The following is a 15485-nucleotide window of genomic DNA, read 5'->3' as shown; positions in this document are numbered from 1 at the left end:
GTGACCAGCAATCATCATTTATCCAACAAGGCTCCAATCCTTTGATTTATCTGTAGTTGGCCAGGTTAGCAGTACCATTTGACGACATCACACATGAACTTCAACTGTACTTTGTGTACAGTTGATTTAAAGGGACACAGATGGACAGACGTTGTACCCGCCTGTAGCTATCCTGACTTGATGGACTGCAGCCGTGCTTTGAGGCCCCTGTTGGTGAGGTTCTTTTGACTTGTCGAATATCTGGTTACTGTTACAGTGTGAGAGAGCTGCTTTATTCATGAAGTGAATTCATGAGAATGGAATTTACTGGAATTTTATTGTACTTTTTCTTGATTTTCTTGGTTGGAAAATCACAAGATGTCTGGAATGAAACATTTAAGTTGTGACAATACATCTTTGATGAAATGTGAAATGGCTAGAAAGCTATCATTTGTCTTCTATAATCATGAATCCATTTAGTGAAAACGTACTACGATTTGTGAGCTATAAATCTGCCTCTGTCGTCATTTCCTTAGTTTTTTACACCCTGGTTAAAATAATAATTTGTACAAGCTTTGAAATAACCTGCCTGTTATATACTTAAATAGATGCTCTTCATCAAATTCATGTCATATTTTAACTTTAAGGCATCCTCTTTTTATGATACCACCAAAAGTTAACTTTCACCTAATCAGCATTTCATGAGAAGAACATTTCCCATTCGGTATGAGCAGCTTTCTCGAACAGCACCGTAAAAACCCAGACTGGATTTCATTCCAGCACCACTTGACATTTATTGCACATATATCTGGACTTGTTTTTCTCCCCTCTCTGCCCTAAATTGTCTTCAAATTTTTTTTTATTTTTTTTTTACCCTGAAAGGGTGGAGGAGACCGATTTTCCAATTACAGATCTTGTCTTTAGGTGTTAATTGCTGACTGACCTCTGAAGCTGTTATTGGATGCCATGTGGGTTTTTTTAATAACCTCTAATCGCAGTGAAACAGAGAGCCATAATAGAGAAAAGCCACGCTGCTTTTTAACCCAGCATCCTTCAATAAGGTGTAATCTCATCCAAACACTGAAGCCGACCCAATGCCAAGTTTAAAATGCTCATATGCAAAGCACAAGGCTCTGTGATTCATGCTCTTCCTGCACTGAAATGACACACGTTTTTGTATTGTTTGGATTAAATTGGGTCAGCTGAGGAGCATGGATCTTATTAACTGTAGTGGATTTTTTTAGGCATTAGGTCTTTATTTGCTTTTGGATTTGTGCTAAAAGCATTCTAACTTGGCAGTATGGAAAATAATTTACTCCAGATGAATCATGGGTACACCATGTTTTGCTGCAGCAACATTGCATTAATTGTTCTTTTCGCATCATTATAGTCTCCGCATTTTGACGAACATCCAGAGGATCCAAAGGTGCACTTTGCAGAGTGACCCAGATATTAACCCTCGTTCATTTGTGCGTGTGTGTGTTTGCAGGCACCCCTCCAGCCACAGGGACTGGCACATTGGTCATTCATCTGGAAGACTACAATGACAACGCCCCCTACGTGGTACCGTCAGTAGCACGGGTGTGTGAGGACGCCCACGATATGAATGTGGCCATAGTTGGAGGGTGGGACAAGGATCTTCCACCCAACGCTGCACCCTTCAAGATAGAACTGGGAAAGCAGCCCGGCCTAGACAAAACATGGAAGGTCACCAGGGTTAACTGTGAGTATTTTCTCTTCTAACCTGGAGTTTAATAAAAAGAAATGTGTCATTTTCTTACCTGTTATAATGCTGGTCTTTCTTTTGGACTGTGAGCTTAAAACCAGTACTTAGATTTGCTAGAAAACATCATGGGGAATTCAAGAATACTAGGAGGGAGGGAATACTAATAGGGAGAAAACTGCTAAAGTGCAACATAATTGAAAAATATTAAAGTATATGACTGTCCAGACATGCAAAATGGAGCTCTCTTAACTGCAGATGTTCATACAGATCACATGATAGGGATGAGGAAAAAAATGATGCAGTGGGGGAAGTAGGGGGAGAAAAGGATAGACAACCAAGACATTGAATCAGGGTTGCATGACCGACAGTGCTGTCTGTGTGTGTTTGAGTGACAGACCAGAGCTAAAACCTGCCCAGAGGTATTAGCTGTGACTGACAGTGGGAGAGGGAGGTACAGACACTCCTCAATCAGCACCGCTGGAAGAGACGGATAGGGCCAGCAGAGAAAGAGCCAGCTCCCAGTGAAATGGACTGGCGCTGTGTGTGTGTCTGTGGGAACAAACAAGCTTGTGGTTACAGTACAAAGCAGTATATTTTTATATAAAAAACAGCTTCCAACAAGGCTACAAAGGTATATCTGTAACCATGATCTGTTCAAAATGCAAAGTATTTCTTGGCCCTAAAAGATGTGTGAGCAGAACGTCCATAAGTATAAAAAATCTCAGGAGGAAAAACCGCAGGCTAACCAGCTACAACAGTAACAAACAGTTCATTTTCTGTCTGTCTCCAGTACATAGAGAACAAATCTGGCGAGCCTCAAAAGTTCCCGACCGGGCAATTTTTCAGAGCAGGAGCAGCAGTTCAGCGTGTCTGAGGAGTGTCTAAGGCAGCGAGTATGTACGAGACCTGGTGTAAGGATCATCGAATTTGTAATACTGAGCAGTCACAGCGGCGGGCGGCAGACACACAGCAGCAGTAAGCCCAGAAGGGAAAACATAGATCAGGCTGTCAGTCACTACCTGTGCAGCTTAAAGCTACAGTTATGTGATACAAGACTTCAGTTTTAACACCAATTCGGGTGATATATTACAGCTGGATAGACTGTCTGAGTAAATTAGTGCTGCATGATCACAGAAAACGTCTTTATAATATAGCCAGTTAGAGGGACTAATTCCTGTAACATCCAAAACAGCCGTACCTCTGTTAATCCCATTCTTCACTTCTTCTTCCATTGGTGCAATTTGCATCAGAACCACCAGCTGTCCCTGTGAGGCAGCGCCCTATTTCTTGTTAATACGTCGTAATTCCTGGCTCAAATATGCAGTCTCTAAATTCCAGTGTGCTGATTGTATGATTTGTATTTTGACAAAAGCATTTTGCATCACCAGTGGAATTTTGTTAGGAAATAAAAAGGGGCCGTTCTGGGTCAGGCAAAAGGGAGGGAGGGTAAACAGTGTTTATTTGCATAAGCTAATGGCTTTTTAATGGCACAAAGCTAGTTGAACAGCAGTTAGAACCTGAAAGCTCCCTTTTTATGTTATTATTTGCTTCCATTTTCATTACATTTGGGTCAAAGCAGCTGCCATGAAGAAAAAGGGTCAGAGTCATGGATCATAGCTGAATTGAAGACAAGAAAGAGACACCTGATCGCCCTCTTTAACAGAATACGCGGGCTGATCAAAACCTTGATAAAACCCTCATCTCACCTCGCAGGCTGACATTTTCAAAACATGCTGATGAGCCAGAAAAGTGGGGTGATTTTTTTTTATAACATGTTTACTGTGTCATATTTTGACATTGTTTTGAGCACGCACTTGGATGATAGTTTTCTAATTAAACACTACTGACAGTTGCCTAATGTGGAGGTGACAGGGGAAAAGTGCAGCTTTGCATATTGTGACACATTTCAGCATGGAGTGAACTGGCTTCAATATTCTCTCTTGTGTCTCTTGAGGAATTTTAAAGTGTGATGCAACATTGTGTAACAACCTTATGCAACTTAAGTGGTGCCAATTTTTGTCACTTTAGTTGTCAAGAATGGATTCACAGCCACTTACTTAAGGGGTAGTGAATAAGTTTGGAGTAACAACACACATTTGGTTCAGCTTTGCCATAAAGTTGGATAAATGGACGACGCATGGACAGTCCACTTCATTTAAACTCGCTTTCATTCTGTGTGTATCTCCCACAGCCACGCACTCCCAAATCATGCTGCTTCACAGTCTGAAGAAAGCTAACTACCAGCTCCCGTTGCTCATCACTGACTCAGGAGTGCCACCTTTGTCCAACAACACAGAGGTCAAAGTTCAGGTGTGCATCTGTAAGAAGAACAAGATGCACTGCAGCTCTGCCCACTCCCACAGCGTCAGTCTTCTCATGCTGCTCGCGACACTCCTGCTCACCCTAATCTGTAAGTAAGGTCACACCCCACATCACATGAGAACCCCAGGTTCATTTGAATCCTTGTGCAATGGATTTGTGTCTTCCTATCCTTTTTTTTGGAGAAATCAATCAGACACAATAAAAATGTTTCATTCTTTTATGCCAAAACTGCATTTTTCGTTCAGTGTGTAAAAGGGTGCGCGTGTCTTGTTTCGATATTATTTAGCTGCTGTGCCTGGGGCGCTCCCCAGGATGTCAAACTTGAATGTACTCTGAATATCTCATTTAAGCCATTAGCGATAGCATGAATAATTCAGCCTTTTCCATTCACAATACATACAGTACATAATGGAGGACGTCTAACAGCTAGTTTGGTGAGAAGAGAAATCATTCGCAACTTTTAAGGCCCCCAGATCCTCTTCTCCCCGCCTGGGCTTGTTCTCTGTAGTTTATCGTCGGGCTCGCTGTGAGCCAGAGGCAGAGTACAGCGGGAGGGAACAGCGAGAGGAGAGAGGAGGGAGGGAGAAGATGATGACAAATGAGACGGGACAATATGATGGATAGAAGTGAAAGAAAAAGAATTCAATTTCAGGCCTAAAAGATAATGTAATTATTCCATCTTTGTTCTGGTAATTTATGTTTCACTGTGAAATGTTTCACTGAAGTTCATCAGACAAATCACAGGCATGTTTCCCTTTCTCTTTTGGGTTCTCTTTGCCCTTTTTGTTGTCCTATTCTATTGATATTAACATCTTTTTGTGCCGTTGATCACTCTAACTTATTCCGTCTGCTTCCTGCCTCTCATCCTTTTACTCTATTCTTTTGCTTGCTCACTATTTAGCAATCAGCCACACTGAAACTCTGCTTCTCATTTTCTCTTTTTTATTCCTCAGTATCTGTGAATCAGAGCCTCTTGCATGACCCATTGATCCTCCCTTGGCTTTGGATCAATCTGTCTATTGATGCATATCTTAGCTCCAAACGCCAGATGACTGCGCTGTGTATTGTTTGAAGCTGCAGCTTGAAGAGCTCATCTTGTTCTCTAATGAATTCATCTTGAGCACTTCTCTCTCTCTCTCTCTCTTTCTTAAGCCACTCATGATTCACAGAAATGCTAAGAATTAAATTAAACTGACACCATGTAAGATACGGCAGCAGAAGCGCAGCACACTCCATTGTTGACAGACCATTAGGTGTCGTTTAACTGCTACACACTAATAATAAGGTGAGGCTGTGTCAGCGGACAAGCAGCCCCCTCTGTCAAAAAGGTTTATAGCAGCGATCCTTTCAGCACATCAGGTAGATTTTCACATTTTTCTTTTTGAGAAATATTTTGTTATCTTTGGTTTCCATGGCAGCAGCCCAATGTGTCTGAACTTGAAGGCCAAGGTGACATAAGCAGAGTCTTTTACGCAGATGTCCCTTTTTACTCTGACAGACAGTAGCATTCATTAGCTCTACTGTAAATAGTGCAGTGATCGACAGTGGCATTCATTAACCAAATAGCTGTTCCAGATAGCAGATTCTCGGGCACCTGTCCATTCATTTGAACTGAAACATGTTGGCGCAGTCAGAGCAGAGTCATCCCAGAGCTGCAGGTTGGAGATTACAGAAAGAGAGAAAACCAGAACTGTGTGTCTGTGTGTGTGTGTGTGTGCCTCTATTGGGAATCTCAGACAGTAATACAGCTGGGAAACAAGTGGTTCCACCAATTCAGACGAACATTTCTACACACACACTTACACACTTACACACATACACACAGGGCGCCCAGTGAGACGACTCCTTGCTCTAGCTCATCACAGGGACCTGTGCTGGGGGACAGATAGAGGGGACTGATCGTTGCAGTGTATAGTCAGATAGTCTGACAGAGAGGCAGAGAGGATCCTGTTTCAATTCCCTTATCTCCGAGCTGAACTCTGACCCCACAGGAGAGAGATGAGGAGAAGAAAAATTGAAAGAGCCAGAGGGGAAGGATGGAAAAAGAAGAAGAGAGAATAAAGGGTGTAGAGATTAAACTGTTTGGGTTTGTTCTGTTTTTGCCCACCAGGCTTCAGGGACAGAGTATGCATGGCCTGAAGTACAGTTCTTTTAATTTTTGTCTCCATCTGCATGTTTGTGCTGTAACTCAGCCTTCCTCTCACTCCCCAGCCATGTCTGCCACCAGAGCCTTTCATGCTCAGATAATTAGCCACTCATGGTCTGTTTATTGAACATAAGGAAACCTTTATGTTGAATTTGTTTGCAATCTGTTTACTGCAGGCAGAACCTATTAACTGTAAAATGATTTGTTTTCTGCCTATTATCTGCAGTGCTTTTTACATATCTATAATTAGTAAGATTGTGGTCTCAAGATTTGTCTGCCAAGCTTAGCAGTCATGACAAACCATCTGTGACCTCACCCATAGGTTTTTGATGAGTTGTTTTGAGTCAAAGAGGTAGAGTGCAAGTGGAGCTTAAGTGGGCACGCAGTCACAGAAATAACTCAAAATGTGCAAAAGTCCAAAAAAAAGGCCATGTATATAAATGAAGTGAAACTAATAAAAATACACCCCTGCTACATCTGCCATAAAAATAAACTGATCAATTGAGACCAACACGCAGTTATTCACTATTAGCAATAGCCCCAGTGGCCATAAGGAGAACTGCATGCTGTTTGTAAGACCGCTGCATAGGCGTAATTTAACAGACAGAGTGTGAAAATGAGATGTGTTTTGTAAGTCAGTGCTAAATGATACATTTGGGAATCTATGAACCTAATCTGTTGGCTTTTGTGAGGGTTTATTTATTTTTTTTATTTTGCATTTATTTTGCATTTAAGTGCACCAGATGCCATGGCAGCCACAGTGACAGCAGGAGTGGATGATGCCAACATTTTTTTTTTGAATGAGTATATATACTCATGTATAGGAGGATGCGGTCTGCTCATTGAAAATTACTAGAGGTCACAAAATCTGCCTTCAAAGCAGCAGTCATTTGTGTTTGTGTACATTTGTGTGTGGACTCAAGGTAATATGTAGTTTTAGAGAAAGTGAAAATGACTAAAGTCAGAAAAACACACAACACACACAAAAAAAGATAAATCTGAAAAATCTACATCATCTCTCACTCACAGACAGGGACCATCCTTCCAAACTTCTTCCAAACACCTACATAATTGAACCTTAAAAAATAAATAAATAAATACATAAATACGTAAATAAATAAATAAATAAATAAACCTTTGCAGAAGTAGCACTGTGTTCTCCTTACTGGCTTTGTGTCCTGGCTCTCAGCCATATAATGCTCCACTGGGGTTGCTTTTCAGACCCTTAAATAATGTATGTAACGCCACAGAACAGATAGGCGGGGTGAGAGTGCCAACCTGTACTGTGTCTCCTGATGCTTAAGAGACCTTTGTTTGCTGTTGCTGGATTGGCAGATAAATCCTAGGGTTTTCAGGAGCCTACTTTCACTCGCTTCCATAGTAAGCCTTTTCTTTTTTAAATCATTGTGCCATGTAAATCCACACGTGTCCGCGCACACACACACGCGTTAAAATTACCATAAGGCAGGTGATACTTACTGTATCATCATGTAGATGGAAATGCTTGCAGATATAAAAAGAAATCAGTTAAATCTCCATTGTTTACATGAGGTAAGACCAGTATGTGTTTCCATATGTTGCAGATGCAGAAAAGAGAGATTCTCATGAGACAAATTCCTTATTTTAGAAGTAATTATGAGGAGAATTACAACTCATGGGTGGCTACAGAGATGACCACACTGCCCCCTATCAGCGCACATGTGAACTGATGCTGCTCTGTATCTCCCTGCTGCAGCCTCAGTGCTGCTCAAAATAAAATTCAAAGTTGATGATGTGAGACTGGGGGCAATAGGTTGGCCAATGAGGACAGTATGTAAATATTTTTTTTTCACATATAGGGTTAACTTTGGAGATTAAAATGTTGTTGTGAATTTGGCTTATAAAGTGATGAAATGAACATCTCTAAGGGGACAGAGGCTGATGCTCCTATCCATCTTTCTGCTGCTTCCTGTCACACACACCCATTTCATCCTACACTGCTTCAATTCGCCTTGCATGTGCTCAATTTAGGAAGGTCTACAAGCTCAAACTGCATGCTCAAATCTTCCAGGATTACAGGCTTCAGCTGCAGACTTGCCGGTAGCTAATGCAGAGCTGCTTCTCTCTGCGTTTCTCTGTATTTTCAGCAAGAGTAATAATGTAGTTCTATAAGTATAAGAGAGGGAGGGGGGGTAAAAAACACAGCATTTACCATTAAACACAACAAGCAACTCCCAACCCAGATGCCACTAATTTGCCTCCATCCTCCTCAGGGTGTTTAGTCCACACTATTCCTTCGCTCTGATCCCTCGCCTCGCTCTGACAGCCACTTCTCCTCTTCCTCCTCTCGGCTCTACATTAATCCTCTCCCAGCTAAAGAGAGACGAGATGTTTAGGGGCTTATTTACTCTTGTAAAAGTAAGACTTTTTCACAGCTTTCTTTGAAGAGACCCCAGACCAGAGTGATGTGTATATGGCGGAAGGGCTGTTTTGTGCCTTCAGATCACACTGTGAAGAGGTTTTGATCTTTGAACTGAGATATGAAATTGTATCTCTAGAGGATTTGAAGAGGACAAAAGGCTACAACCTACTGAGCTCCAAAATGGGCAAAAATGAATGTTCAGAGGCCATTATTAACTAAATTGCAAGCCACATATTCGTCTGGAAAACACACACACAAAGAACTTCACCCCTTTTATAAATATATAGTTTTGTTTGTACATAATTTTTGCATTATGTTTTTTTATTTGCATTATTGTCCATAATAACATTTTAAAAGCCCCCCCAAAAATGTTGTATTTGTTTGAAAGATGTATGAATTATTTGTTGATCATTAGCAAGTCATGCTTAAAGGCTTTCATGAATTGTTCATGAGTATAAAGTTGTTTCATCAGAGTGCACTCATGTTTTACTCATGTATTATAAATGATTTGTTACTACATTTGTTGGTACATCTGTTAAACATTCATGGACAAACAGGGACTTTTCAGTCTCAAATCTGAAGCTGCAAAAAAGAAATATGATTCTAGTGTTCTAATATGATTCTTCTGAACACAAACAAGTTATGTGAGACCTTTCTCACGCCTGATTGCCTGGGAATTCTTTTGTTGTATACACAAGTAGTCACAAGTGCTGCCTGACACCATATTCTCTGAGGCAAGTTCACCTGTCATACACACACATAATTACACAAACTCACAACGTTGTGGTAGAGAAATCAGTTCATAATTGTTCTTTTTCATTCACTCCATGGTGGGATTTCATTCTGCATCTGTGTGAAGGCAATCCGATTGAAATCAGAGGCAGCGATTGTGGACTCACAGGCAGTGACAGATTACATTAAATGGTTATTGTTGACAAATTTCTGACTTGAAATGCATGTATAACCAACGGCAACAAGAGAGCAGTTAAATGCGGGAATGTAGGAGTGATCTAAACGTAACTGTGTGAGCCCAGAATTACTGATTATGACTAATTAGCTTATTGTCAACATTAGCCTTTGGTTATAGGTGAAGTTATGATCCTCTACATTACAAGCTTTGAATCATCACAACTTTCTTATTCAATTAAAAAAGATATATATAAAGTTAACTCATCCATCATTAAATTGTGGGTTGGTAAGGCTTATTAACTTCTATTATAGTCTGTGTTACCCTGACAAATTCTCTGTCTTCCTCTAAAATGTTTCCTCTTCATGCTGCTCTGCCTCTGTTTTCAGCCGTGACATACCTGGGCTAATCAAGTGTCGCCCTCCTCTCCTCTCAGCAATTAGAAAGGCTGGGAGACAGTAACTGTTCCCTTCAGTGTCCCGATTCTCCCTCATCTCCCACAGCTTGTTAAATTTACATTTTATGCTTTAAGCTGACGCCTTTACCCACAGAGACATGCAGTTAGTGGAGACGGAAAGATAAGTCAACATCAGTGAATTGCTGTGGTACGCCATTAGGTCATTTCTATACACTGTGAAAGCAGTGTATATATTCCCTTTTTCTTGGAACTGTGAATGAAAATTGGTTCTTTTTCTGTCGCAGCTGTTTTTGTATAGGGCTGAGCAATTGTATATTTTTTACTCTATAGGAGACCTTCATAAATGTCACACTTATGTGTTATATTTACAGCTGTGGGAAGCATATAGCCACAAATGTGCATCGATGTAGCTGGAACGATTATGAAAACGTTCCTCTGTGAGTCTCCGCAGGAGCACTGAGTGGTATTATAGTTGATTCTGCTAGCTGTAACATAAAATGACTCATTCATTACCAAGCCAATCTCAAGTACCTGCACAGTGATTATATTCCGCTCTTTCTCACATCCCTCTCCTTCCTATCTAATCATCTGTTCCTGACCTACGAGTTCATAGTCAGTGTCCGCACCGGAGCTGAGGTGAATTGATTCAGCGATGTATTTTCATATCAAGGCCTGGACTTTTTAGCCAGAGGGGGGAAAACCGCCTCTTCTATATCCAGTTCTTCATGCAGGTGAAACAGGGTTGCCAGACACGCATTAGATTTGCAGAAACCAATATCAGACTCTTGAGTTACACTGAGTGTTTTGCAGTTTTTTTATATATATTTGGGATAGGGAGCACTTTAAGGCATGGGCATTATTAAAAGGGGGGCACTGGAAAAGAAAAACTACAAGAAAGAAAAATCAATCAGCCCCACCCGCTCCATACCCTGTCTCCTATTAGATATTCACCTCCATTCATGCACGCTTCGATCGCTTCAGAATTTTTTGAAGTGTACAGTCCATTTCATTTCACAGTGTCTGGCAAAATTATAGCTCACATTCCTCAAGACCGCTTCCCTAATCTCATAGACGGAGTGAGTGGGGCGGGGGGGGGGGGTGAGGGTGGATAAAGACAGAAAAAAATGATTAAAAGACTTATTATCATGTCAACAGTCAAAATGCATGATCAGTTTGTCTGACTGCCAACTTAACAACGAAAAAAAAATACACAAAAGCTGCAAGGGCAACAGTGCAGCCCACTCATACACTCACAATAAGAAAAGCACAATGCAACAGAAGATGCTTTAGAAACAAACACCAGCTATGACAAATTGCCACCTCCAAATTCATTGTTTTACACCACATTTTGTTGCATGCGTTTTGCTAGATTAGCAGTAAAAGGCAAGGCTTATAGGTAAGCCTGTTAAGTAAGGCAAAATGCTTATGGTACACCTGATCCCTTCTTCTTAGTAACCCCCCTGCATGTGTGTGCTGAGGTGTTAAATGCAGTCTCAGGTCTTGGCTGCAAATCCTCTAAAAGCTAATTAAATTTGTAGATATAACACACATATTTAAAAAAGTTACCGACTCCCGTTTTTGATACTACTAATAAGTGGAAACATGGGTGTCTTTCAAGTTAGTAGCACTCTAGTATCTAGGAGGAACTTCTTGGTCAGAAGTGAATGTTAACTCCATGACACCTCTGTTTCTGTCTTAATTCTGATGTTACTGTCATTTATTGAGTTATTACAGCAAAATCCAACATAAAACCTGTAAAGCTGACATTATTCATAAACAACATTTACTATATCAGTCCAGGTTTGATGACAATAATCCTAATCTAAATGTGCCATATAGCATCTTATCTCTATCACAGCAGACTATCACAAATTCACTTTAAGAATCCACCCTTTCAATGCAGGCTCCATATGAACACACAGACTAAATAGGATTAGAGGAGTGGCCTTAAACTGAAAGCACATTTGTTGTTCCGGCAACTTAATATTTTTAACTTGTAATTTAATTTACATGGAGTTTGGGCAAAACGTGACCATCAGGACTTTCTATGCTCAGCCGTCTCCAAAACATGTCAGAAACAGAGAGCAGACTGGGAGGAGATGGCTGACAGAGGGCAATCAATAAACTCTCACATTTCATGCTGGAGTTTGTGTGTGTGTCTGTGTATGTGTGTATTTATGTGACTGTGTATGATTTTGTTGTATCAGATTCTACCCAGCTCATTGAGAAAATTGTACCAGACAAACTGTCACATTACCAGAGCCGGGACAGAACTTCCATAATGCAGAGGAAAAGCAGCATTGGTGCAGATGTAACATGTGATCCGTGCTGCTTATTCAGTCTCATAAAGATTATGTGTGAATTGATTCATAAAATAAGGCACAGTTTCATATATTTTTTTACTACAAGTACACATTGATACTTACTCTTAACTATCTAGCATGCTCTAGTGTTGGAGTAAGTTGCTTGTGAGCTGTTATCGATTGAACTGTCCAGAATGCTGACACAGATTGTGTGTGGACCTTTACATTAAGGCCAGTAACATACCATTGTAACTTCTCTCTTCTATCCTTTAAATATTAAATGGTAAAATATTGTCCTGTGCAACTGATTGCACTTGATCTGCTTCACTGATGAAATTGACTGTCTTTTCTTCTTTCTTTCCCCACACCCTTTTTCTCTCTTCCCCTTTTCTCCTCCCATCCCTTCTTCTTCTTCTCCTCCTCCTCCTCTCTTTTATCTCTTCTCCCACCAGGCCTGTAGATTCTGCTGAAACCTCCTGTAGTCCCTTTTTTGCAACACTGAAAAGCTACGACTTATCCCCCCCTCCCCCTCACGCAACCCAGGCTTAGGAGAGAAGAAAAAGAAGAAGAAGAAGAAGTCTTCTCACCACAACAAATCAAACAAGAAAATATACACAATCCCCACAGGCACAATTGCTGTATAACACCACTCACTTATTCTCCTGCCACTCTCCTCTTCTCCTCTCCATCTTTTCTTTCCTGGCTGCATCAGTCCTTCATGCTCTTCTTTAGTCGTCTCCACTCCATCTGCCATTGATTTGTTCATTTTCCATTTTTTCTTACAGGGTTTTATTGTGTTTCCTTCTGGCACCTCTCCATTGCACTGGCAGGCAAATTCTGGGTGTTAGCAGCATTCATGGCAACACGCCACATCTGTAGGAGATACTTGAAACATGTATATTGATATTGTAACTAAACAAAGGCTACAAGTCTAATTCATATTGAACCACACTTTCAACCTGCAGCCCCCCCCCCACCCACCCTCTCCACCTTCCCAGTTCCTTTGAAACCTCTCCCTCTATCTCCACCTTTCTTTTTTCCTCTCATAGCTACCTCTGTTGTTTTTTTTACCCTCTGCCCCAGACATAGCTCCACTATCCATCTGCTTCCCCCTTCTTCCTCATCCTCACGTCTATCTATTGACCTCTCTCTGTCTCTTGCTGGGCCAGGGAACACTGCAAAGGCTGAGCTACTGTCCCAGTCGCGGAAGAGCATCGACTTTTTGATGTGTTTCTTTCTTTTCTCGTCACAGACTGTGTTTGATCTTGTTTCCCTCTTTAAGCGGAGCGAACAAAGCCTGTTCTCTTTGTCTGCAGTGGTTGTGGTCTTTTAGGACAAGGTGGTAGCCATAAGCCTTCAAAGTCAGAAACTCTCTGGAGTTGTTTCTTCGATTTGCTTCTGTTTTTATCGCATTAGTTGTCATGGAGTGGAAAACAGTATATCTTTATAGTAACGGTGTAAACCTTAAAAAAAGTACTATTATATAAATATTTTATTTTTTACCATTGTATAAATATACAGTATTGATTAACTTATGTACTTTGATTGCAAGTTCTTTGGTCACCCACACTGAGTAAATTAAAAGAGGAAACTTTTTTTTTTCTGTGGATTTTAGGCACTGTTTCTAATGCTATCAACGTGTTGACTACTTTATTGTAACATCTTCTGTTTGGTTTGGTTTTATTTGTTTTTTTTAGACTCAGGAGTCATATTTTTTGACTGCATTTGTGTTTAGGGTTAATTTTTGTCTCTCTCTCTCTCTCTCCCCCCATCTGTCATTACAAGTCACAAGATGTGTATGAAGAAAACAAAGGCTGTGGTTTTGGTGGATAGTTTCGCTTTCTTCTCTTGCGCTCGTCTAAAGAACTTAGCGTGTGTGGGTTTGTTTGGAAGACCACCTCAAAAAGAAAAAGATGACATTTTGAATGAGTTATGTCTGTCTTTTGCACTAATTTAATAAAGCCGTTACTGAAAATTCCCACAATGCTGTTTTGCATATTGCATTTTCTTGGCTGACATAGTGTGGAATGTTATCCTGAATCTCATATCATATCAACGCAACTTGTTTTAATTGCTTGAAGATCTTGTGACCTGTGATGCTGGCTTAGTAATAGAATTGTATTCAGGCAAACAGCAGTCAACCTTCATAGTGTTGATAACCAATAACAGTGCTCTTCTACACAGACAGCAGAGGTGGTACATAAATAGGCTAGTAATAACTGTGTACAGAATATTATATTGAACATGACTGTATATTATGTCATTATCAGTTATAATTATCAGTGAGAAAAGTAAAAGAACGACAGTATGTATGAGAGAGTGCATCAATACGGTGATTTTTATCCAGAGAGGTTAAAGGACTGCATTTCCTCGGATGTCACCAGCTGGAGGTGGCTTGCAGCAATAAGAATGTGCATTTTATTTCCTGTTTGATGAAGTTTTCTTCTCTAAAACCAGAATCTCACCTGAAACTAAAAAAAAAAACCTCAAATCAAAACAGCTAGCTTGATTTTCTTTTAATTCTCCTTTTTGTGTAGCAACACATTGATACAACCCAGTATGTGATGTCTGCTCCCTACACAGGTAGCTGTCAGCTTTAATGACTGCAATAAGCTTTCATCGAAAACTGCCCTTACTTTTCTAAGCTATTTTAACAAGCACCAAGTCTGTTGTCTTTGTTTATTACTTTACAGTTGGTTTATATCTGCCAAAATTCTGTTATTGCAGTGGAATCTGTGATCTCTGACTTTGACGTGTATGGATGTGAACATTTCACAGTGAAAGCTGTCTCAGTTGATCAGACCTCATTCTGCTAAAGAGAACCTTTTATTTGCACAGCACTATTGTATTTGGGGTTGTCACACTCTTCACAGTTGATGGTGATTTTAAAGACAACGTTTCAGATCAAGTGGAAATCTGAAGGCAAGAAAAGTGAGAGATGACTGAAACGGCAGGTTCTTGGAAAAAGGTGCTGCTGTAGGTTGAGAGTATTTCGGTTTTGGAGATGGAGAGCCAGTGATTGTTTCCATTTTGACTCAATGCCACCATTTAAAGTATGCCAAATAAGGTGCTAGATGCTTCATATTTGCAAAGTGCACATGGATGGCAACTTTGATTCTGAGAAGAAACTGACAGACAGAAAAGACATGATATCATCTATGTTGATGAAGATTCTCAGTCATCCAGGTCATCATACGTAGAGAAGGCGTCTGGACTTGTAGAGTTTTCTAGAAGACGTTTCGCTGCTCATCCAAGCAGCTTCATCAGTTCTAACTGTTTGGTG

At 40.5% G+C, this 15485-nt stretch overlaps 1 protein-coding gene across 1 annotated transcript in view; it reads left to right on the top strand.

Annotated features, from left to right (window-relative positions):
• Nucleotides 1-13963, top strand: part of cdh13 (cadherin 13, H-cadherin (heart)) — a 269402-nt gene extending 255439 nt beyond the window's left edge. The window contains exons 13-15 of the mRNA XM_028407949.1: nt 1469-1702; nt 3897-4115; nt 12655-13963. Of these exons, the coding sequence (XP_028263750.1) occupies nt 1469-1702; nt 3897-4115; nt 12655-12662 (461 nt within the window). The 3' untranslated portion in view covers nt 12663-13963. The remainder of the gene's footprint in view (nt 1-1468; nt 1703-3896; nt 4116-12654) is intronic.
• The last annotated feature ends 1522 nt before the right edge of the window (nt 13964-15485 follow it).

This window comes from Parambassis ranga, chromosome 6 (genome assembly GCF_900634625.1).
Source record: "Parambassis ranga chromosome 6, fParRan2.1, whole genome shotgun sequence".
Classification (NCBI taxonomy): domain Eukaryota; kingdom Metazoa; phylum Chordata; class Actinopteri; family Ambassidae; genus Parambassis; species Parambassis ranga.
Note: the sequence above shows the minus strand (reverse complement) of the source record. Positions and strands in the feature narration are given on the sequence as shown.